Source organism: Platalea leucorodia, assembly GCF_965183815.1.
Source record: "Platalea leucorodia genome assembly, chromosome: 5".
Lineage (NCBI taxonomy): Eukaryota > Metazoa > Chordata > Aves > Pelecaniformes > Threskiornithidae > Platalea > Platalea leucorodia.
Window position 1 is genome coordinate 48,183,873 of NC_138827.1, and position 24,468 is coordinate 48,208,340.

Consider the following 24,468-nt stretch of genomic DNA (forward strand, 5'->3'; position numbering starts at 1 on the left):
GTTGACACTAGCTTAACTCTATATTCAGTGAGCACAGTGTGGGAGGACAGCCAGGCAGGTTCTGACCACTTTTACAAGAAGTCACCTACTAAGAAACCAGCCAGTAGGTACGTGGGCTGTCTACTGCAAAGGCAGTTGGGACCTTAGAGAAGAGTCTTAGGATTGGGGGATGTCAAATCAGGGGCCCAGGCCCTGAATTATACAGTATTGGTCTCACAGAGTATTTTTCGGGTAGTCCACTGTGGGACTGCCAGGGATAAGGCGAAACTCATAGTTGATTTGGTAGAACAAGGCTCTATCAATGTTCCGAAGGCGTGAGCACATCTTCAGAAATCTGCAAAGCTCTTCCATGGTGGTTGGTGACAGCCTTGAAACACTTCACAAGGTCCGGTGGCATTTCAGGGAAGCTCTCTTGCAGCCTCTCTGCAAATTGTGCGGTTTTCAAGACAAGCATTTTCCAACAGCAGAGCTTGGGGGCGGGAGTGCATGTACGTGGGAAACGGTTAATTACCAGAATAACTTTTTCCTGTCCTATGACTGCATCCATGGGGCCAAACAGCCCACTGACATGTATAGAGTTTGAGTCTAGAGAGACAACTCATGTCACCGTTTGTTCTGACTTACTGCAGAACAGGCACTAAGATTTTCATTGCCTGCCTCTCAAGCCCTCTGCCTGTCTTCTGCCCTTCTCTAAGACAGCATCTCTTACAGAAGTAAATGCTTGATCTCAAAGACAGACATTTGAGCATTCGATTGATTGGTACATGTCGGTACTACTAAGAGGAGAAGGAGGACTTTAGTTTTATGGTCTTTCTAATAAGCCAGTTTTGAAAATCTAGTACTTCAAATACAAAGACAATCTTCCATCATTTCGGTAATTTGTAACAGTGGTTATTACCCTCAGCCTGATTTGCTAAACATTTTTGGTTTGGACTGCTGACTTCAGCTTTCATCAGTTTGGTCTTGCAGCATGTTTGTTTTTAAGAGGAGCTGCCATAAACCCTAGAGAGTAGCAATGGGGAATTAGATTTCTGTTCCCTAGACCAAGCTCGTGCTCGGAGTTTGGTACGGTCCGCGAGAGCCAGCAAGCCTTGAGAAGGTGCAGTCGGATAACAGCGATGCTTGGCACGATTACCTTTGCTGTTAATTTGAAATAGTCTATCATCTGAAGCACGGCTTTTAAACCTGTTAACAAATAATTAAGTGCAACACAGCCTTTTGGCCTGGGAAGGATAGCTTCTTACGCCTGAGGCCATATGAATAGCTGTATGTTCTGAACTTCAAAGAGGAGCAATAAACCTATTTATAAATCCAGACACCTCTGCAGGAGATCTGTTCCTGTGTTTTCACTTATGTAATCCTACAAAACACCAGTCATAGGTAATTCAACACAATAAACTTTAGAAATAATTCAGTGTCGCTGTTGCTCTGGGCTATTAAGCAGCTCCCTGTAACACAGGTTGGCAGCGCTGACCTTCCAGCCAACAAATGAGCAGTGGCAGCAGGCAGCAGCTTTGAGCTGTCAGTCCTGCCTTCACAGGCAGCCCTGCCCACGCCTGCCTCCTTGCAGAGGGCTGTGAGATGTGATGCTGCGTGCTCAGGCAGCGCAGTACCCGGCTGACCTGAGCGTGGAGGGAAAGCACTGGTTACCTGCACTGACCCCGCCAGGGATCAGCCACACGCGACTGCCAAGCTCAGCGCTCATCATCGCCTCTCTAGAAAACCCACCTGGTGCTCCATTGGTGTCTCCCAGATGTTGGTACTGCTGGACAGCCCCATGGAAGGGGAAGGAAGGAAAGCCTGACCGAGCTATTTTTAAAAGATCTGATGCAGGAATCACAAGGCAAAATTGTTGGCCTGTTCTGTGGATGAGATCAGACCACAGAGTCCCCTGAGAACCCACAGCTCTACTCCAGATATTGCCCTCTTGCTGACAAGGGATTAAGAATAGCAAAGCTGAACATGTTCAACTACGTAGGCATTGGATTTAAACTGGCCATGAAGGAAACATGGCACAGCCGTGTTCTCACTGCCGTCTGAACCATGGGCACTGGCTGGTGTGCCTCCCTACCCTGTGGCAAACGTCAGCTGAAATCTCACTGAAAGGGCTTCGCCCAAGTTGCACTGCGTTGCCTTTGTCACAAGCAAAGAGCAGACGGACAGTCGTCACAGCTCAGTTGACGTTCGTTGGCTTCTTTGTGGACCTGGGCTCTGTACCGTTTGGTTGCAGCCTACCTCGAGGGGCTTCAGTCATGAATGGGCGCCTGCAGCTCACAGAAAGGCAGGGCTAGAGGGACCACGAGCCACTGCGAGTGCCTGTGCCTGTGCCTGTGCCTGTGCCTGTGCGGAGGGAGGGTCAGGTAGCCCGGCTCTTGTCTGACAGGCGGTCGTCCAACCTTTCCTTAAAAACTGCCAGTCACGAAGACCCTCTGGTCTCCCGAGGTAGCTTCATCCAGGGCTTATATTTCATTATCATTAGAAACTTGGTCAGAGATAAATCTCTTTCTCTTGAAATCAGTCTGATCATTTCTAGTCCTGTCACGCTGTTGGTTTGTGCACAGTGATCCTCTGCAGTCCTCAAGCTTTTTCTGCAGTGCTTCTGCCCGGCCCCATTTTGTACTCGTGTTTTCCAGTTCTCCTGAATGTTGTACTTCGCTCTGGCCTTGGTTGAAATGCATCCTGAAGATTTTGGACAGCTTCTCTCTTTTATCGAAACTGCAGTCTAATCCAGTACTCCAAGGTGGTTGAAATCTCTCCAGTTTGGCATCTTCCAGAAATCTTCTAAGTATGCTCTCTATTCCTCATCCAGATCGTGAAACAATTTAATGGCATCAAGCTCAGGACAGAGCCATGTGGAATCATTTTTGCAATGCCTGCCCCTTTGACAGTGAGCTAGTCTTTCCAAACATCGGGCTGTGCTGGCTGCATTCAGGTCACGTTTGCCTGTTGTTTTGCTGAGAGCATCACGTGGGCTGACGCAGAGCATCAGCCCTTCCACCCTCTGGGCTGGGATGGGCCAGGCAGGGCTCTCCGATGGTGGCCAGGCATCCTGGGGCTGGCACGGCTTTCAGACTGCTCCTTTGAATACAGCTGGTCCAGGCGCCCAGCAGCATCACCGAGCAGCAACTGCTCTCTCTGTGGAAAATCCCACCTCTTCTACGTCATTTTGGTGCTAACGGTAATGAGAAAGGCTGCTAGAAATGTCTGTAGTGGGAATGGAGCCATTCCCGCTACTGTCCTCATCCCTGTGAGATGAGAGCCTTTGCAGAGGCTTCCTGCAGCAGTTCTTCATCACGGGTGTGTGAGTCCCCTCCATGCCTGCCGGCCAGAGAGGCTCTTTGTCAGCGTGATTCCTCCCAGCTATCTCAGCTGTGGTGGCCTCAGAAGACACAGGACTTCTTACAGAGGGTAGCAGAGCTGTGGCTTACTTAACTGTTGTCCACTTAGTCGTGGGGGAGCCTGTGTCAGTGCTGGGAGAAGCAGGATCCCGGCTGGCCGAGATGGGCTGATCTGGTTCCCATGCTCCCCGCTGCCACCCACGCAGTGCAGCTCCCTCCCTCGCAGGGACTGCTCTCTGGGATTGCTGTTCTCCTCCATGTTGTGCAATGCCAGGGAACCTGAAGACAGCCCGCTGTGCTGGCCGCTGCAGGCAGACGAGGGAAAGTCTTACTGCCTTACCGAGAGGTCTTCCTGGCCCTGGCCGCCGTTCCATCCCACCTCACCCATTTGTGGCTTTGGACCACATTTTCTCACAGAGCTTGGGGTCTTGTTGAGCTGTCGTCTGCAACGTGAGAGCTGAGGGGCTGTGTTTTCAGCTTGCTGTGTCACAGGGAGCCGATCTGTTCCCATTTGCTCTCTCCAGCCCAAAGGCCAGGCTCTTACCACCCCCAGCTTCTCCTTGTGCCCCCAGCTGCCCCGTGCAGCCCCTGTCCTGAGCAGCACCACCAGCCCAGCCCTCTCTGCCGTCCAGTCCTGAGGCTTTTGGGTGAGAACCAACAGCACATTTAAAGGATGAGAGAAGGGGTGACCTGGAGGGAGGGCCTCAAAAAGGGTCCCAACTGGGGACACAGCACCCGCAACGATGGCAGGGCTTTATCAGCAGCACCGCAGCTGGGAGGGACGAGGCGCGTGTCAGGGCGTTTGGTCAGAGACATGCACAGCTGCTCCTAGCCTCGGTCACTCGGTGCCACATACAGAGCTTTTTCCATTTCATTTCTGCAGGTGGGAGCTTTGATTTCCCTTGCAGGCCCTCAGCTCCCTTAGCAAGGGTTTGCTCCTACTTTTCATTACTATACCAGACGTACTTGATCTAATGGCTTCTACAGGTGGCGTGGGGTACAAGAGGGTCCGGCCATGGTTGTCAGCTGTCATCCAGAGTCAGAGTTAATCCAGGAAAACAGTAAAAATTAGTAATGTATATTGCATTCCTCCAATCCATACGCTTTCCATTAGGTGATCTTCCATCCTCCTTAGCACAGAAAGAAAACCCTGCCGATGGCAGGCAGCGTTTCTGACTCTGAAAGGCAAAGATTGGTCGTGCCTGGAAATCCGATCTCGGCTCTTGCATTCCTGGACGCACTGTCTATGCAGGGAACAGTCTCCCACCTTTAAATCCAGGCAGCAGATGCTGACCATGTGCACAGCCTCTGCCTGCAAGCCCAGGAGCTCCTGCGGCAGCAGACGTGCCCGGCCTGGGGCCGCGCCGGGGTGGTGCAGCCCGGCATGCCCTGGCGCCAGGGTCCCGTGTGCTGGCCTGGGTTCCCCCGGGTCCAGAGGCCTCTCAAGGGTAATGGCCTTGTCCAATGTCACACCACAACGTCACACCAGTACAACAGCCAGGTCAGCGTGGTAATGAGGTGCTGTTAATTCTTTAGAGAGGTAGCATTTTGACTTTGTTTATTAATAATCTGGTGAAGATTCCTCTACATCCTCAGTGTCAAGAGGGTTACAGTATTCTTAAACCAATAAAAAGATAATGAAACATTCATCTTCCTTAAATAAGCCCTATCTTCAATCACGCCTACGCTTTAGTAGTTCAAGAAAACAGTTCAGTAATAAATGTTACACAAGGCAAACTCCATCGGTAATTATGTGCAGATGAAGAAGTGGAAAAGACTTGCATTAATTTCTAGGTGTGACTGGACATGCTAAGCGTGGCCTGGGCCCTTTGAGGTGTCACGAGCAGGCTGGTGCTGCACTGTGTGAGATGGAGCTCCATGTGTGGAGCTGAAAAAAGGAAGGGATTGCCCCCCTCCAGCTCCTGCTCCAGGAAAAAAAAAAAGGTCCAGAAAGCTCTGCTTTTGGTGCCATTAGGTCACTAGCTTGCAGGGCTAACTCTGACTCTTTTTTCCCCTTACTTTTGCAGAGAACGTGATCAATGGGCAGGACTATGAGGTGATGATGCAGATCGATTGTGAAGTGATGGATACCAGGATCCTCCACATCAAAAGTTCATCTGTCCCTCCGTACCTCCGAGAGCAGCGCAGAAATGACACCAACACCTTCTACAGCGCATCTCCCTCCGTCCCGGAGACGCCCCATGCCCTGAGGGCTATTGTCAAATCCCTGCAGTAGCTCCTGCGGCGTAGCTGCACAGCCCATGCACCCGGCATGCAGCAGGTCCTGCTGCCAGGCTGCACCCCTTCGCCAGCGGGCTCTTGGCACATCAGCACAGCAAGGGCAGACCCCGCTTAGCCCATTCCTGTGCCTGATCCTACCCAAAGGCTGCATCCCGCCCAGGGATTATACAGCTCAGCTGGCCCCTTGCCGGGGCCAGGCCGGGGGGACCCACACAGCATGCGATGCCTGGTGCCAGGGGTGCGGGTGATGCACGCTGCTGCGGTCCTGGTGTCGGCATCAGCAGCTGGTGCCTGGGGCTGGCACCAGAGGGGCACGGGCCATCCTTGCTACTTACACACTGTCCAAAATCATGGGGTGTGGAGTTGGTGGTTTTTTTTTTTTTTTTTTTGGCCCTGTTAAACAGTCTCCTGAGGTGGAGAGCTGAGCACTGGGATCCTGCCCAGAGACACTGCTGCGGAGGCCCGTGCTCGAGATCGGTCTTCACCCCAGTGCGCTCAAGGCAGGAAGGGGAAGCAGTATCCGTCGCCCAGCTGCAGGTGCAGGGAGAGCCTCGGCCCTGCATCCCACACCGAGCCTGCCACCCCAGCTCTGGCCCTGCGCCCCGGGACCAGGAGCATCCCTCCTCTGCCAGAGTGGCTGTGCTGGGCCTGGCCAGACTGTCCTGCTTCTTGTCACCCCCATGCACATCCACACACCTGCCCCAAGTCCCTGCCCATGCAGCCTCCTTGCTGGGAAGCGGTGGGCTGCTGCCCAGGGTTGCAGCGGTGCCATGGAGCAGCCCAGCCCCAGCCACCCAGCAGGGCGGTGGGAACCCGCACTTAGAGCCAAAGCACTACAAGCAGAACGACCCCCACTGCCACGAAGCGTGGCCCCGCTCCCAGGGGTCACCCTGCCGGGGGCAGCCCTTGGTCGGACACTGCGAGCAGGGTGCCTGGGTGGTACGGGGGCCTGGGCTGCCCTCCCAGGCAGTGTACACACACGCGCGCGCGCACACACACAAACACCCACCCACAGCCCCATACCTGCGTGGATTTGCCCATGCAGTGCTGCTGTCTTCACAGGGACACATGGCAAAAGGCTGGGGCTTGGCTCAAGGGTGGCGATTTAGTGCAGCACATGCACTTCTAAAGATTGTACTGCTGGTCTTTCCCCCCTCCCCCCCTTTTTTTGTGTCATTCCCTCCCCTGTTTTTTGTTTGGGTGTTGTTGGGTTTTTGGTTTGGGGTTTTTTTTTTTTGTGATATTTAATGCTTTTCACAGCTAACAGCCTACAGATCAGCACTGGCCCTGCCAGGGCAGAAGAGCTGCTCCAGTTCAGTGGGACACAGCCACAGCACCTTCTTCCTGAAACACAGAGAGACGTGCACAGCACATGTACGTGCACGCACCCACACACCCCTTCCCTGCCTTGCCAGCACTGACAGCCACCCATCGCACAGCAGAGGAGTGTGCCGTTTGCCCCCCAGCACTGAGCGACCAGACATGGCTCTTGCTGCAGTCACAAAGCCTGCTGCAGAGCTCTATTAACTGGTCCCAAGTTTGTCAGCCAAGCCCTGGGCCGGAGCTGAGCCGAGGGGCTCCAGCACACGGTGCACTGCGGTGCTCGGCTGCGATGAGCCGCCAGCAGAGCATCGGCTTTTCGTAATGACTTCAGCATGTTACATTTTTTTTTTTCCCCTTTGCAGTTAGCACAGAAGATGATGGGCTCCAGTTTGCCAGCCAACTGCCTTTCCTTCATTGTCTGAACCGCTGACTGACTGATGTGGGTTTTTTTATTATTATTATTATTATTATTTGTGTGTGTGGCTGTTTGTTAGGAAATAAAGGTTGATCCTGCAGAAAGACAAACAGCTCAGGGGGAAGCGAGGAGGAGGGTGAGGAGCAATACACCCCCGTAAAGTATGTGCCTTGCCAACACTATGGAAAAGCTTTGCCCTTTGCCACGTAGTCAGCGCGAGCTGCACAGGCCCCCCGTCCCCTCGGCGCTCGCACTGCTGGGAAGCAGCCGGGCTCGGCGAGGGTTTTGGCTGCGCTCCTTGCACCAGTTCTGTTTTCCTGGCCCCAGCCCCACCTGACTTTGGGCCAGCTCACACAATAGTCAAAAATAAAAACCCCAGCGGTGCCCCAGCCAGAGGCACACAGCTCCCCCGCAGCCCCGGGCAGGGGCGGCCGGCTGCTCTGGGGGGGCATTTGCTGGCGGGAAGCTGGGGAGGGGACCTGGCGGTGGTGGCTGAGCTTGGCACAGCCCGGCACGTTGGAAAGGGCTGGTGCGGGGGGCCGGGGGCTCAGGGACTGCTGTGGCACCGCATCCTCAGCCAGCACCCCTGGGCTCCAGTGGTGGAGAGCATCTCTGTAGTTCTGTTCCTTGTGTCCCTAGCACTGAAGGCAATAAAATGGTTCTTTTATTTATTATTATTATTTTTATTTTGCTTGTTATTACTGTTCTACTTAAGCAAATGGCTAGAAGGCCAGCATGGTGCCTGCTGTCTCTTGGGCTGCAGTATGGCTCTGCTCAGCACAGCATTGGCACTGCCCAAGGCACATGGACGCAGACGCCCGCTCCTGCTTCTGGGGAGGGGGCACCCTGCACCAGCCCCCATGAGCTACTCACCCACAGCCCGGGGAAGAGGGGGCCTCACCGCAGCCCCTGGCAACCTGAGGGCAACGGCAACTGTGACAGAGCCAAGCTCTTCTCAGGGCTGGACGTGGCCACACCGTCCTACCCTGGTGCCAGGACCAAGCAGCCTACAGCCCATCTGTAGAGGGTCCCCTCTGGCCGTGCCTTTCTGTAAACTGGCACTCCCCAAACCAACCAAAACCCATCCAAAAAAAAGCCCCTGTGCATTTCTATGCACCCAAAGAAAGCCCCGAAGAGCTGCAAAGGTACTTGATCTTTTATTATTAACAACAGGTAAATACAAGATGCTGCCGGGCTCAGAGGGCGGGGCTGTGCCTCTGCAAGGGGCTCCCAATGGCCAACAGCCGAGACCAGGGCGAGTGCGGCAGGGAGAGGACACACGGGCTGGGACCCTGCGGGAGGTGGAACGGGAGCGGGACGGGGAGCGAGGGCTCCCCCAGCCCCGAGGGCTCCCCCAGCCCCGCAGCTCCCTGCCCGGGCAGCCCAGCGCCCAGCAGAACAGACCCTTCACCCGGCAAATTCCAAAGGTGGCTATTTCAGGTTACAAAATGAACAAACAAAAGCCATCTACACATATTTACAGCGTCCCCCTCCTGCCACCAGCTCACTCCAGACGTGAGTCAGGGCTTGGGTGTGCCCAGACCCCCGAGCAGGTTGCAAAGGGCAGTCCCAGCCGGAGGGGACAGTCTTTGGCATAAGTGCCAGCACCAGGGGCTGCCGGCGCTGTGCTCGCAGCCCCATTGTACAGCAGGATCTCCGAAGGGCCTGCTGGCCATTGGCTGGGAAGATGGTCCTGAGAGACGGGACATTCCCATGGGGGACACACCCCCTCCACCAGGACAGGCAGACATCAGCATCCCACTGGGACCTGGTGCCTGCAGCAGAAAGGCCAGCTTTGCACCGTGTTCTGGGTCTCGTGCCGATCATCTTTAACTAAAAAAAGCTCATCAGGAGGACTGTGTCTGGGCCACCGCCTCCTCTGCAGGCAGGAGAGCCGGGTCTGCCCTCCCGAAGGAGGACCTCTTCCCCGGGGGAAGGAAAAGCAGAAGCAAGGTTACAGCAAAGACAAAGGGGGTGGTTCTGGCCTGGGGATCGATCTACAATCCACCATTAAAAAAAAAAGACAGCTTGAAACAAAACCCATCATTTACCCTTTGATTTGTACAAAATAACAATAATAACAATAAAAATAATAATAAAAGGTGCTGGTGGCCCCTGGCTCGTGGTGCCCCACTGTGGTGGGGGGTCTCAGTAGGCAAAGATGACGTGGTAGGTAACTTGGTGCCCATTGTCCCAGGCGTAGAGCAGGCGGTCCTTGGGGTTATAGTCTATCTGCGTGGTGTAGGCGTACTCGTTCTCAAAGAGCAGCCGGGGGATGATCTGCGTGTTGGTGTGCGTGTCAAAGGCGTAGGAGATGTTAGCGTTTCTCTTGTTGTAGCTGTCGACCGCGTACAGGACCCCGCAGATGACAAAGCAGTTCCCGTAGAAGTTCTTCCGCAGCCCCGTCCGCCACGTGGTCTCCTTCTGGGTGCTGAGGTCAGCCGCGTTCAGCTTGCTCAGCACGATCACCTCCTGGTTGAAGCCTTCGTAGCTGATGGCCGGGTAGATGACCCAGAGGCCGTTCTCATCCACAGCAAAGTCCACGTCCGAATGGCCCCGCCACCGCCACGGGGTGGACTCCTCGTAGGCCACGTCGTGCAGCATGGCCCAGGCAGCCACGTACCGCTGCTTCAGGTCGTATTTGATGATGTTGCGCGTGAAGGCCCGGTTGTAGTAGAAGGAGCCGTTGTAGACAACGTGCCCTGTCCCAATCCAGCTGTATGGGAGCTTGTAGGAATTGCTCCAGCGCCCTGCGGGGCAGAGACACCGTGCTGGTGAGACCCTCCCTTTTACTTTGGGGTGGGTGGCCCTGCCGCAGCAGCCCCTAGCACCCTCTGTCCCCTACCCTGCCTGCACTCCCTCCCGGCCACCAGCCGCAGCCTGGCATGGTGACAAGCCAGTCCAGAGCCACCATGGGCAGCCCGACCTGCCCCATGCTCTGGGGGGAGCAGGTACCGGTGCCCAAGAGGGGAGGGTCCCCAGGCAGAGCATCCCCCCCATGGTGCAGCATCTCAGAGAACGGGGACGCTACTTGGACCAGCCGAGCGGCAGCTGGCACAACATCAAGGATGGCGCAAGCCCACCTTGCTTGAAGTTGTCGAGGTTCCTGAACTCCACCAGCGTGTTCCCATAGTAGTAGTTGGTGACGTAGATCCGCTCCTCCCGGGCCAGGGGGTCCTTCATCCAGGCCCCCTCGTTGCGCCCGTAGGTGTTCTGGGTGGTAGGCCCCGAGATGGTGGACAGCGTGTCCTTGCAGCGCCCTGCACGTGCAGAGAGAGGCTTGCAAGGCCTGAGGCAGGGCGGCCATGCTCTCCCCGCTCCTGCCAGGGGTCTGTGGGCATCACCCCCCTCCAGCTCCCTGCCCACCCAGCAGGTACCCCCACTGCCTTGGCCTGGGCTCAGCCTCACGAGGCCCAGCAGTGCCAGCTGGATCCTGCAAAGAGCTCCCCATAGCCCTGCCCTGACAGAGACCTGTCCCATGCCTGTCCCCATGAAGGCCTCTTCCTGCCCTGCCCAGCCCCTCAAAGTGGAAGGGGACTACAGTACGTTCCAGAGTTAACAAACAAGTAAAATCTGGTGCCCCAGTAAAGCGTTTGTCCAGCCATCATCTCCACGACACCTCCCACCCGTGACCAAATCTAGCTGTGCTGTGCTTAGCAGGACGCACGGTGGGCAGGAGCCAGCCCCCATGTGCACAGCTGGATCGGTGCAGGACCTGCAGGCACTCACCAATGATGTTCCTGATGTCCTCCTCCTCCAGGGCCTGCTTCGGTGTGGCGGGGATGGTGGGGCTGACCGGTGTCGCTGGGGTGCTCGCCTCTCCCCAGGCTCCTGGGCTGCTCTCCGGGGCAGGGCTCGTCCCCACATCACTCGAGGTCCCGGCGGTGGTGGCCACGGCAGGGCTGGGGACAGGGCTGGTGGCTGTGGGCAGGTTCTCCACGGCTGTGGCCACCACTGTGCTGGCCAAGGCAGCCGGTAACTGTGGGGTACCCTCCTCTGCCAGCCCTGCTGGGGCAGTCGTGGTCTCTGGGGTGGGGGTAAGCCAGCTCACAGTGGTGGGGTCCGGCGTGGGCCCCGTGGACGTGGCAGGGGACAGGGGCACCGTGGCCGTTGCGGCAGTGTCAGCAGCTGGCGGGGTGGTGGGGTCGCTGCCAGGGGTGGGCGGCCATCCCACCGGGGAGGGCTTCCTCACGCCCTCGCCTGCCCGGCTGCTGGGCCTCAAGAGCTGGTCCTCGATCAGCAGGTCCACCGTGTTGTCCCCGCTGAAGAGCTCATCTGCTGCCAAACACAGGCACGGGCGTCAGCCCCACAGTGAGCGGGAGCAGGTCCCCCATGGCCCCTCTCTGCTTGCCCCACCCCTCTGGCTCCTCTGCCCACCTCTCCAGGCTTTCTTGTACCACACAATTTTCCCCTTCATTTCCAGCCAGAGAAGGGCTGCACCATCGGTAGGGGCTTACAGTGCCCACATCAGGAGGTCAGTGAGACCCCATCCCACCCATGTCCACCACCTCTGGCCGAGCGGAGCAGGAGGTGAGGGACTGCCATTCAATCCTGCCAGCTCCCAGAGATGGGGCAGATGGAGACAGCTGCAGCGCCCAGCCAGATCCCACTCCCCTAACCCAAGCTGCCAAAGTGGGTGCCTCAGCTGGGGCACGAGACCACCGGTGCCCTTTGCTCCTCCTTATCTCAGGGATCTCTCAAATCCATGCACGGCTCTGCTGGCCGACCTCACTGCTGAGCTGGCCTTGCACAGAAAGGGCACTTGCCTTGTTTGCCTGTGCTGCCAGGCGCTGCCGGTCCCTGGGGGCTTGGCCCCCAGCTCTCACCGTGGCCAGAGCCATGAGCAGCACCTTGCTGAGCTGCAGGGCAGCCAGCTGCAGCTGCGAGCCGCCTCCTGCCACCCCAACCACTGCACAAACCTCCCGGGATGTCATCGGGCAGGTGGATCTGCAGGACTAACATATGCAATAAACTTGCATTTACTTTCTGGAAAGGTGTTGATGCTGGGTGTCTTAAACTGAAGCAGTGACCTATTTCCTTAGCTACCAGGGATTTTCTGTGGAATAACAACACTGCACTGCTCCCCCATGCAGGGCTCAAAGGCTGCACAGTGGTCAGGTACCAATCATCCCACCTCCTCCGGCCTCCAAGCCCTCTTCTCCATGGTGGCCCCACGCGCTTTGCACACGTGTTCCCAAGGGACAAGGCAGGACTCAGGGACGGATGCTGGCTTTGCTACAGGATGCAGCCAGCCATCCCACTGGACGCGGCTGCAAACCCAACTCACGCTGCTCCTCGATGTCATTCTCCGACTCAGTGGACTGGGCTTTGTAGTAGGTGACCCCTCGGACGATGGTGGGCTTGGAGGGAGGCCGGCTCCTTACGTGCAGCTTCCTCTGCAAGAGCTGCTTGGGCTTCTCGTCCTCTGCAGAGAGGTGTAGCTCCGGGAGAGATTCAACAGAATTGATCTGCTGGGAGATGGTTTCATCTTTCAGGAATCTTTCTTCATATTTGCCCTGGAAGAGACACAGGAGGTTGTGACGGAATGGGCCAGAACGGCTATGTTTTGGGGGACGGGGCAGGTCAGGCTGACCAGCTGAGTGCTGGGTAGGATGGTCTGTCCTCCCTCCTTGACTGAGGGTCAACCTCAGTCCCTTCTACCATGGGAAACCCCCCAGGAGACAGCAGTGGCGGCAGACCAGCGCTGCCCCTGCCTGACCTTGGTGCCACCCTGCAAACCTGGGACTCGGTGCTCAATAAGGCATGGGCTACAGGATGCAGGACATGCAGGCAGAGCAGGGGGACCCCAGGGTAGCGTGAGCAGTGTACCCTCCTCACTGCAAGCGCTCGCATGTCCACCCGCCGGACACCTCCTTGCATGCCAGAGACGAGTGCCAATGGCTGATCCCTAGCGAGTGTGCGGTGTGTGCCAAGCTTTGGTAGAGCGGAGGGGCTGAGGGCACCTTCCCAGCAGGACTGGGAACCCCCTGGGGCAGGGACTGGGAGCTCCCCCCGGGGCAGGGACTGGGAACCCCGCACTGAGGCAGCCACCAGCTGCTGCAACTCATGCCTGAAAGGATTTCATCTTGTTAAAGGAAATCGGAAAGACAGCCTGAACATTGAAGCGGTGCCCATTTGGCTGAGAAGATGGGCCCAGGGTTCCTTCGCAGCCCTGCTGCAATTAACAGCGAGAAAAGGGGAACATTGGGAAATGAGGTCACTCGGGGTAATAAAAGCCCCGCGCTTCGCTCTCCTGCCTGGCCCTGGCTGGGGCTGGCTCCTCTCCAGCGGGCAGCAGAGCCCCTGCTCAGGTTACGGCCTGGGGAGCAGGGGGAGAGGGGCTGGGAGCGCTGCTGGGCACCCTCTGCCGCAGGGCACGGCCCCAGAGCAGAGCGCGCTGGCACGTCGTGGTCGGTGCCGTTTTCCCACCCGCCGATGCCCAGCGCGCGCGTGGGAGCCCACCCTTCTCCCTGCTGGGGCTCGGGGAGCCCGCTCCTATATAGGATCCACAATGCCTGCTCTCAGGGGAGGCTGTCCTCACCCCCAGGAGCTGAGCACCCCTGTTTGGAGCTGGCAACGATGCAGAGACCATTCCCCCCACCCCAGAAACCTCCTTTGTCCCTGCAGGGAGGACCCTGGGGTGAAGGCAGGATGCTCCAGGAGCCACCCAGTACGGACCAGAGCAGCGTGAGGCCACCCTAGATTGCACCACCAAAGCAGCAAGGGGGTCAGGACACCCTGGGCGGGCCTTTTCCCAAAACACCCCTCTCTGGGGCTGCACAGAAACCGCTGCCCTGGGCAGGGATGTCCCCACGCTGGGCAGACCCCGTGGGGACCCCCACAGTCTGGGGCTGGGCAGTGGAGCCAGTGGGATGCCCAAATCTCTGCCTGGAGCCCGCCAGGCACAGGGCCTGCCTGGGGAGGGGTAATTCCCTGGGAGGGAGGGTGACAGGCTGTCCCTCTACTGAGCCCCCAAGCCCTGCTAATCAAAGGCCCCGAGTTTCCCAGCGCTTCCCAGCCGGCCCCGCAATGACATCACTCTTTCCAAGCAGCACGGCCGCCACTGACCTCGAAAACCAACAACCCTGCGGAAAGGGGGGAGGCCCAGGGAGCAGCCTGCTCCTGTTCCCTCCTACGTCCCGGCAGCAGCTGGGCTGCGCTGAGAGAAGGAGGCTGGAGCTGAAGGCACGGAAATGGGGTCGGCTGAGCCGAGTAGAAAATAACCCTGGGCTGGTGGCCTGCCACAGGCCACATCCAGGAGACACCCTCTGGGCTGGCTTGCACGGCAGCAGCAACCTCGAGCTCTGCAACCCGCTGAGGTGGTCATACCTCCACGTGCGTGTAGGCAGCCTCGGCATCCCGCTGCAGTGAGCTCTCAAAGTCAGCAAGGCTGTTGGTGATGAGGCTGGAGCAGTTCTCCCTGTCCCTGCGGTGGGGATCCTGCAGACCCTCCTCCACGTTGGCTCCTGCCTGGTGGCCTTCCCGTGTGAAGTTCTTGGACATGCCCTAGAAAAGCAAGAGAGGAGACTTTACCCCACATAAAGACAAGGGATGCTCTCCAGTCCCCAAACCACAGCCCAGGAGCCAGCGAGCTCTGTGCTCCCATCCTGGGCTCACAGCTCCATGCAGCCGGGCACTTCAGCTGCTAAGAAGATGCCCCTGACCCCAGTGGGATCCAGAAACCCCACCCCTGGTGTGCACATCCCAGATCCACTCTTTGCCACAGGGTCCCATGGAGCGGGAGAGTGGCCTTGAGGTTCTTCAACACCCATCTTCAGCCACGCTCACCGGCTCATAGAAGGAAGAGGAAAAGACAAGCTAAAACATCTAAAGTCCCAGCCACGTGTCCTTTGCCTATGGCAGCAACTTCATCTCCCATTTATTAATCCCACTTTCCTAGCAGGGTCCCATCCTGGCTGGCCGCTGCCTGCCTGAGCCCCGAGGCAAGTCCTTGAGGCTGGCATCCCACTTGTCTGGTTTCTGTTCTCCCAGTCCTGCCCCGCTGCCCATCCACGCAGCGGCCGCACTCAGGGACTGCTCCTCCCCATCACCCTCCACTCGCACAGAAGAGAGGGAGAATCTGGGGAGAGGATGAGAGCCAGTGACCCTCAGAGAGCTGTCCTGGGACCGGGAGGGAGCTGGGGCTGGCTGCAGCTCACTGGGCAGCCCAGGGCAGGCAAACCCCTTTGGCCTCAGTCCCCCAACCACAGGCACACCTTGTCACCAAGGGGTCGTTGCAGTCTCTGCTCATCACTCCTTGGTCTTTTACACCTTAAATGGCAACTGCTTTGAATAGGTGGCACATCAACCAAAGCATTTTTGCACAGAGACTGGGGGCGGTTTCCCCTGGTCCTTCATTTTCAACCTGTCCTGCCATTTATTTCTCCTAAAACCCACCATGACCTCCATCTGCGACCTCAAAATCACCAGCTGATGCAACAGCTGCAAGCTAAAGACAAAGCAGAGGAGCTGCCTCGCTAGAGAAAGCGCTAGGTCTGCGGACCAAGTATTTGGGGGTTCATTCCCTTGACTGACACCACTTGTGTAAAATACATTGGAAGCATCTCACAATACCTTCTCCTCTCTGCAAAAATACCATCCTGAGCTCAGTTAACCACTGACCTCCTCCATGGATATCTGAACTCCCAGCCTTTACCCAGGAATTGAGTCACAGCTTTATCATGCAATTTTAAGGCTGAGTCCAACCATGCAGGGACTTTTCAGCAAGTATTTTGCTGTTGTAAGAAAAGGAACAGGGGATCTCATAGAATCATAGAATCATTTAGGTTGGAAAAGACCTTTAAGATCATCAAGTCCAACCGTTAACCCAGCACTGCCAAGTCCACCACTAAACCATGTCCCTGAGCACCACATCTACGTGATGTCATGATGCTCTCTAGGAGCAGCAGCAGCTTTGACACCCTCCTCCTTTTGGGAGGATGGCTGATTCCGACAGCCTTGTGCCCTTATCACTTACTCTGTGTAATGTTTGGCTTGTGACCTGCTTAGGGATAAACTCTGCCTCCCCTTGAGTGGGGAGGCACCACCAAAGCCTGGCCTGTGACGCTGCTTGAGGCCGCTCAGCTGCTTTGCCGGGGAGCAGCTGCCAAAAGCACACCCGCCTGGGATGCCGATGCTTTGAAGCCATGCCAGGCTCTTGTTCAGCATCTCAGCTGTCCATTGTATCAGATCCCGCGGCCGACGCCGGGTGTGATCCTCCTCCTCCTCTCAACAGGAATTTACGTGCTAAGCCAGCAGCAGGAAGCGTTTCACACCTGCTGCCTGTGCTGCCTGCACCAGCTCTGCCCTGCCCCAGCGGCACTGGGGAATCTCCATCTAACCCAGACCTCTCCTGTCCTTCTCCATCCTGCCCGAGTGCCTGCAGGCAGCTTCAGCTGCTTGTTACATGATCCTGCAGCCCTGCTGCTCAGAAATTAAAGACCCAAATCTGTGAATTCTCTCTACCTACACCTTCACTGCTCGATCTCTGAACAAACGACTTCATCCAGACCAAGTTTTCTGTCCATCTGCCTCACTGTGACAGGCTGCGAGCAGAGCAGCCACGCTGCAAGGTCACCCCGACGTGCCCAGAGAAGTGCCACCAGCACCGCTCGCGCTGAACCCCCTGTGCAGGAACGGGCTGGTAGACAGGGCCGCTCTCGCACTGAAGAAGAGCGCAGTGGTACCCGCACGTGAAGTAATCACGTGTGTCATTTGTCAATACCCAAACACCTAACGCTTACCTTACCTTAGCCTCTGACTCAAGCATTGGCAAGGCCTTTGAGGAACCTGAGCTCCCCACTCACTGACCTGATGGGCGATGTCACTCTGGTCTGACCCATTTAAAGGTGACAATGTCTAACAGCATTATTTTCAGTCAACTAGTTTCAAGGTGAGACAAATTCATGGACCACAGATCCGTAAAGGGTACCAAAAAAGGGTTGCCCCCTCCATCATCCCTAATCCAGCTAACTATGGATGTTAAACAGCAGTAGACCATCAGTCTGTCCTGATGGGGTCCTTTGTGTTCCCCGCAGCATCCCCTGCTCTGGGCAAGCCCAGCTCACCATGCCGTGGGACAGGACTCACCCCACCACCAGACCCACGGCTACCAGTGCCACGGCGGCGAAGCTCCCCAATGGGGATGTGCGGCACGGGGCTGGTGGCACAGCTCCCGCTTCCCTCGCTCCGCTTCCCTAATTAGCAAAGACTCAGCAGCAAACCCAAGTAACAACTGGAGAATACGCTAAACCACAGGAAGAGGGTGGGATTGCAAACAAAAACATTGGTTCTTTGTTATTTTTAGACCTCAAACTCCCTTTTCCCCCTTTTGGGTCAATCACCGTGCTTGGAAACCCAGAGCCCCCCAGGCAAGCGCGCTCCTCTCGGCTGTCTCCTTCCTGACCCCGGGACGGAGCACGCCGTGCCTTCCCGAAACACTCTGCAAGTGGAATTTTGGCTTTATAAATCATCGCCTCTCGGCTCCTGGCTGCAGACAAACGGGACGGCTCTGCTCCGACAAGAATGTGGAATTACTGTCCCAGATACGGACCACGGGAGAAAACTCCAGTATTTAATCTGGCAACCTGTTGCTACATAGCTGAGTGCAGCTCAACAAAGCGCAAACCCTACGTTGGACTAGCCAAAGAAATATTAAACTGTATGGAAGTGAAAACGATTTCACTGGAAGTCTGCTCTAAAAAAAATGGAAGGTACTTTATCTACCTTTTCAGCAGCGTTGAGGGTTCAGCTCTTTTTAAACACAGGCCAAGACGTAACTTGGTCCTTAAGGAATTTGACCTCCTTGGCTACCAGCTGTCCCGGTGAGCGTGTCCCGGCACCAGCCCTGAACCGCTCACCCCCACATCAAACAGCACAAAAGCACCTGGTTGCGAGCAACTATCGTGCCAGCACAGACATAAAATTGCGAAGAGGAAAAACTTAACAGCAGGCCCCCTGGATCCCGAGGAGATGCTGGTCCTGGTGACGCCACAACTGGGATCCTGCACCCAGTTTGGGCCATGAGGGATGGGGGGAGCTGGAGGGGGTCAGGGGAGGTTGATGGGGTGGTGACGCCCTGGGCACTGCCTGCAAGGGACAGTGGAGATCTGGTTTGGAGAGTCTACTCTGGTCTGGTCTAGTTTTGACAGTCTAGTTTGGTCTAGTTTCATTTCAGCCAAATAGTTAATTAACATTTCTTCCAAAAGGAACGAGGCTCTGAATGCACCAAAGGTACCAAGTACTTGATTTGAGGCAAGTCCCACCGAAGGCAACAGCCTCAAAGGAGAGCAGGACTCATCTTACCTCCTCGAGCTTTTCCACCCGACCCACCAGCTTGGTCGTGACCGAGTGCAGCTTCAGAAGGTCCAAGCCATAAAAGGCACTTTCCAGCATCTCGACGATGGAGGACAGCTGCAAGGCAAAGGGAGCACACCGTCAGTCAGAGGCACTTGCTATAAAGTACCCTGCGTGGTTTCTACAGCCAAAAAGTCAAGGGCAATGCACACATCTGAGCACAAATAGTTTATTAAAACACAAGGTTTTCCTTACACGGCCCTGCCACATTGCTGCTGCAGTCAGGAGCACAGCATGCAGAGTTTCAAGGGTTCAGAAGCATGGTTTGGGTGCTGGGGATTAGTAAGGAGAGCAAGGAGAAGCACTGCCCTCCTTGCCAGCTCTAGGCAGGCTCTCTCACAAGCCCAAAGGCTTAGCTACCCCACCAGTGACGTGGCTGGCAACAATAGAGGCAACAAGCAAACGGCAGCTCAAATAAAAGCGAGTTTGACATCAGACTCTGAGATCATGCCATCCCGCGCTTTTTTTTCCTGGAACAAGAAGAAACTTGTTAAAAAATTTTAAAATGTTCACAAACGCAAGAGTGAAGCAACTGAAATTCAGTGCCAGCCTGCTAACAGTTTGCTTCCCTGGAGAATAACTTCAGAGGGATGTTGCCTTCTCCTTCAATCACCCATTTCAGAGATGCCCGGTACTTAACTCCTGCCTGCAGCGGGAAGGGTTGCGTCCCCGCATCCTGCCCAGCAGCCCCTGCTCACCGATCCTGGGCATCCAGACAGCAATACCCTCGTTCTGCATTTCATAGGGTTCCCGGTGCTCACTCCGCAGAGGACGGCACCAAGCCAGGCACGGGCTGGTGGGGAGAGCTCCTAGGCCATCCCCTGCCTCCGCTCCCGCACACGTCTGCTCCCTCCAGTCCCACATGTCCCCACGTGCACAGCGTGGTACTGCAGACCCTACAGCCCTGACAGCTGAGAAGTATTTTCAGTGCATGGGAATTACTACAAGGCAGTGACATTTTCTCCCAGCAGCTACAAACTTGTCAACAGAGCTCCATAAACATGGGAGAAGTACAGGCAGCACTGCTGGCAGCACTCTTGAGTTTCCACCCCAGCCTCTGCAGTCTCCCTGTGGAGCTGACAGCAAAGGAAAGACTTTTTGGACCAGATAAAATGGCAGCATTAAGAGACAAGGACTGTTTTATGGCTATGCATCCACTTTCCACCGAGAACTGGACAGAGATGACTGATACAATGCACACAACCTGCCAGACAGCCACTGGAGACGTGCTTTCCCTCCAGGCTGGATAACTTCCACCAACGCACAAAGGTTGCAGACTTTATTAACCACCTTCCAAACCTTCCTGAACACAGACTCCTTGCACAGCCTCTGCATCCGAGACCCCCAAAACGCATGCCACGCCTACAAGCAGAGGAGCAGCAAACTGCAATTTCACAAAAATAGATCTTAGAGTCAGCTACCCCTGCCAACACCAGGTTGACACTCCCCAAAGCACCATACTGATACACACGTCAACTCACTCTTTCCTTCCCTTCACCCACTGCAGACTTTTGCTTTCACTGTCTGATGGTCCATGCATTCCCATGCGACCTTATTAAAGCCACAGATGGGACTGAAATCTTCAGCTGCGACGCCCAGCACAGCCGTTTGGCACTGTGTTGGGGTGCCCCAGGGATACCCCTGCTCCCTGGGCTTACCTACTCCCTTCCTTGCCATTCCCTTGGGGACGCATCCTCCAGCCCACCCGTTGTAAGGGAGGGCTCTCGTTTTGGGGGACTTCCCACGGCTCTCCCACAAACAGAGTACCCAGGGTTTTTGAGTCAGAGCATAAGAAATCCTGTTAAAACCCAACAGACATAGAGCACAACTACACACGTCCCGCTGCTGACCAGGCAAGAACGATGCTCATCAGGCCAGCAAGGAGAGTAAAACCCCTGGGGCTGTTCAGAGCAATGAGGTGGCCTGGCCTGTCCCTCCTGGCCCCCCACTGAAGAGCATGGGAGCTGCTCCTCATGAGTCACTGGAGCTGTGTCCTCTCCTGCCTCCTGGCCTCTCCTATGCGAGGTTGCTGTTCCCAGTGTGCCCAGCACCAGGAGGGACTCTGCGGTCGGCGAGAAAGCAAGCCTGTTTTCACAGCTCCTGGGGTTTGACTTTTGCAGCAAAGAAAAACCCCACGTGTGTATATTTGGATAAACCTTGTGAAATCGTTTGGCTGCAGATCCTTGCGAAATGAGCGGGGGAGCCTGGGCCAGTTCCTAGAGGACAAGCTTTCACACCACAGCTGGCTGCGAGCAGCTCCCCGGTGGGAAGAGGCAGCCGGAGCCAAGGGTGCAGCTAGCCACGCCGCTCTGCTCCTCCTGGAGGCTGACCGGCTCCGGAGAGGATGCGGAGAGAGGGGCGAGCTGCTGGTGGAGGAGCTCTGCCTGCCGCCGGGTCAGAGACTTCAGGGGTCACTCTGTCACCCCGGAGGGTGTCCCCTCCCCTAACCGCAGCTCCTCATCTAGGGCCAAGTGGGGCATCCTGGCTTCTCCTGCAGGTAAGGGACCACCAAACAACTCCAGACTGGGGGGACTCCTTCCCTGAAATGATGGATTGTCTGCCTGTGCCTGTTTATCTTCTCTAGCTGCAGGGGAGCTTGGACAAGAAGCTGCTAACTGTCTGCAGTCGGACAAGATGAAACACATCCTCCAGCTCCAAATAATTAGAACAAACCTATCGTGATGGCCCTGGTGGGAGGCTGCTCCGCAGCACCTCGTACGATGCCTGCCTTCCCACCTGAGCTGGGACTAGCAGCACTACCATGGGGTACGTCCCACCACCACCCACAGAAGTGCCACCAGCACACGAACGTCTACTCTGGGGACTCCCCAGGGCTGGACCAAGCCAGTGACCCATTGGGGAGGATTTCTGCTGCCCTACCCAGTAACAAACTGGAAAACTTGGTAGGCTCTGATGCCAGCTGCTAGACCACCAGAAGCAAGCATCCAAGAAAAGTCACGAGTACTCAGAACAAACACCATCACATTCGGAGAAGAGGTACATATTACTGAAGAGATAAAATGCTAAATAGTATAGAAGCATCAACATTTAAAATAACAAAACCCATCCTGCCATCAGCCAGCTGTGTAACACACCCTCACGCTGACGCATCGGTGGCTTTTGGCCCATGGAAGCCAAAACAGCTTTTTGCATGGGTCCTCGGGAGCCCCCTCTCTGCGACAGGAACAAGACCTGGCAGCTGCCGTGCGGAGCAGAGCTGTCCCCCCGGGGATGCTGAGCGCTGGACAACGGGCAGGCAGCAGCCCAGTCCCTCCTGGGCTTCCAGTGCAGGCAGCCACGGCGGACCCTAGGCAGCAGGGGATAAATCAGGCAGCGTGATGCTGAGTGAATCATCGACTGCAGCTGCTTGAATCAATCTCTTAAGCTGAGCTTGATTTTTACATAAAACATGCACATACAAAAGTAACTACGGGATTTTTTTTAGAAAAAAGTTTAGGAAAAAAGTTTTATAGAAAAAGCTCAGAAAGAAAAGGCTTCAGAAGACCTCCTCCTCCCAAAAGAGCCCTGAATTGCAAGCTGCTCTCCTACCTTCAGGTCACTGCTCTCCGCCTCCCGCAGCTTCTTCAGCCTGAAGTCCCCCTCACAAGGATTGAGCGCCGAGGGGGGGGCCACGCACGCACACTTGCAGCTGGGTCCTGACGTGATGGTTTCCACCGTGTAAAAATCCTCCGCTTTGAAAGTGCCTTCGTTAATCCTTTGGCAGGCACCGCGGCCCAGGGGTCTGACCAGGCATTTGCACCGACAGTCCGAGCCTTCGGACACCGCCTTCACCTTGTCGTAGTCACCTAACAGCTGAGCACAGGTCACCAGCAGTTAGCACACTTCTCATCCTCTACTTGCCCAGCAAGGGACAAGGACACCCTGGACCTTGAGGTCCAGGCAAGGACACTTCGGACACCCTGAACCTTGAGAAAACTGGCTGGCTCTTCCAAAATCTGCTGACCAAGAAGTTTTCTAGAGAGTGCAGAGCTTTCTGATCCCTACCTACAAGGAGAATAAAAACTGGCTTCTTCCAACAGGGTATTTTTTATTCCACTTTGCATAAAATGGACCTAGCCACTTTGAATTTTAAATAGGAGAATTTTAAATATGAACCCCATTCTTCTGTCTTTTAATGCTCCATGTCCACTAGACCCAGTAAGTCACCTGCTACCCTGAGCAAGGTTTCTTTACACGGGCAAACAGGGTAAGGGTGCGCTGGAAGGGCGACTGAAAGCCACCCTATAAGCAGCGTAACCTGGTGGGGAGGCAGTATTTCTGATTAGCCCCATACAATGCCAGGAATTTCCTTTACGGAGATTTGCAGACAGCGCTTCTGAAAGCCCAAGCACAAAAATAACTTTGACGGTATGTTTCCAATAGTCTCCACGTTAGCCATTTCCGAGGGCAGATAATAGCACACAGTCTGATCGGCCAAATCTAACAGAAACCTCCACCGCATCCCACTGGCGGGGAAAGAGTCTGGATCCCTCCCCTCTGCACACAAAGAGGCTCCACCGATCCCCCTCCCAAGGAGCTCCCCGTTTTCCGAGTCCCCCCAGGGAAACGACAGCCCGGAGGCTGAGAACTGCTCCCCGCTGGGCTTCAGCGAGCTCGCTGTGCCCGGAGCGAGAAAACTCCCTGCAGCTGCACTCGCCCAGCATCGCCCAGCACCGCCGAGCACGCACAGCCGGCAGCGCCCAGGCTGCGCCCAGCGCCGCCCAGGCTGCGCCCAGCATCCCCCGGCACGGCACGGCACGGCACGGCGCGGCACGGCACGGCACGGCCCCACGCCGCGGGCACCCCGCGCCCCCGGGGCGCCCCGCACCCCCCGCTCCCCAGCAGCTACCTGGGAGAGGATGTTCTCCTGGTTGTCCGCCTCGTCCTGCAGCGGCTCGGCGGAGGGCCCGGCCGTGCCGGCGGGGGAGGACCCTGCCCGGCAGCCGGCGCCCAGCGCGGCCAGGCAGAGCAGCAGCGGCAGCGGCCGAGCCATGGGCGGGAGGCGGAGGGGGCCGGGGCCGGGGCCGGCGCGGAGCCGCCGCTGCTCGCTCAGGTGCGGCGCGGCGGGCGCGGGCGGGGCGGGGCCGGGCCGGGCTCCCGCCCCGGTCCTCCCGCCCCGGTCCTCCCTCCCTTCTCCCGCCCCGGTCCTCCCTCCCTTCTCCCTCCCTCCGGTCCTCCCTCCCTCCCTCCCTCCGAGGCCGGACGGGCCCCCGGGCGGGGCCGAGCGGGCGGCGGGGCGGGACGGGGGCCGCCCCGGGCGGTGTTTCCCACCTGCGGCGGGGGCTCCCCACAGACCCCCTCCACCCCCAGCCCAGCGTGGGCCCGGTGCTCAAGCTGCCTCCGTGGGACAGGGCGAGCCCCGGCCCGGGGGGAAGGCTGGGGCCGGGAGGCCAAGGCGTCTTGGGCATCCTCCGCCCGCAGCAAGTTGCGGTGAGCTCCCACGCGTGGGGCTTCTCTGGTGGGCTGCAACCCATCTTCCCAAAACACCCGCGCTGCCTGCCTGCACCAAGCACACCTGCGCATCCCACCCCTGATGTTTGCCAGGGAGCCGGTGGGGGACGGAAAGCCATCCTTACAGCCTGCCCGGCTCCTTTTCCATCTCCCGTAACAGCCTGGCTCCCGTCCTCCGCGCGCTTTAGGTCACAGGGAAGCCGCCCTGATGGCACGGCACGGCACAGCACGCCTGCGGCTCTCCAGTAACACTGCATGCGCTGGGGTCACGCAAGCAGCACATGTTTCAAAGACAGGCTCCCAGCCATGAGTGCGGATCTCCATGTGCTTACTGAAATTTAGGCT

General features: G+C 56.9%; 2 protein-coding genes across 5 annotated transcripts in view; one reads left to right on the top strand and one right to left on the bottom strand.

Annotated features, from left to right (window-relative positions):
* The window catches only part of ATF6 (activating transcription factor 6), an 82,271-nt gene extending 74,277 nt beyond the window's left edge, over positions 1 to 7,994 (top strand). For 2 of the 4 annotated variants that reach the window (XM_082314615.1, XM_082314616.1), the window contains exon 16: positions 5,366 to 7,994. In XM_082314615.1, the coding sequence (XP_082170741.1) occupies positions 5,366 to 5,574 (209 nt within the window). In that variant the 3' untranslated portion in view covers positions 5,575 to 7,994. The remainder of the gene's footprint in view (positions 1 to 5,365) is intronic. The other 2 variants (XR_014228450.1, XR_014228451.1) reach the window with 2 other exon arrangements.
* A 533-nt stretch (positions 7,995 to 8,527) lies between these two features.
* On the bottom strand, positions 8,528 to 23,665 carry OLFML2B (olfactomedin like 2B; the record flags this gene model as incomplete). Its single annotated transcript, XM_082314614.1, has 8 exons — positions 8,528 to 10,067; positions 10,401 to 10,577; positions 11,047 to 11,595; positions 12,605 to 12,833; positions 14,647 to 14,823; positions 18,622 to 18,729; positions 22,222 to 22,485; positions 23,522 to 23,665. 8 exons carry the CDS (start codon positions 23,663 to 23,665, stop codon positions 9,466 to 9,468), a joined length of 2,250 nt encoding a protein of 749 aa, XP_082170740.1. The 3' UTR covers positions 8,528 to 9,465.
* Between the last annotated feature and the right edge of the window lie 803 nt (positions 23,666 to 24,468).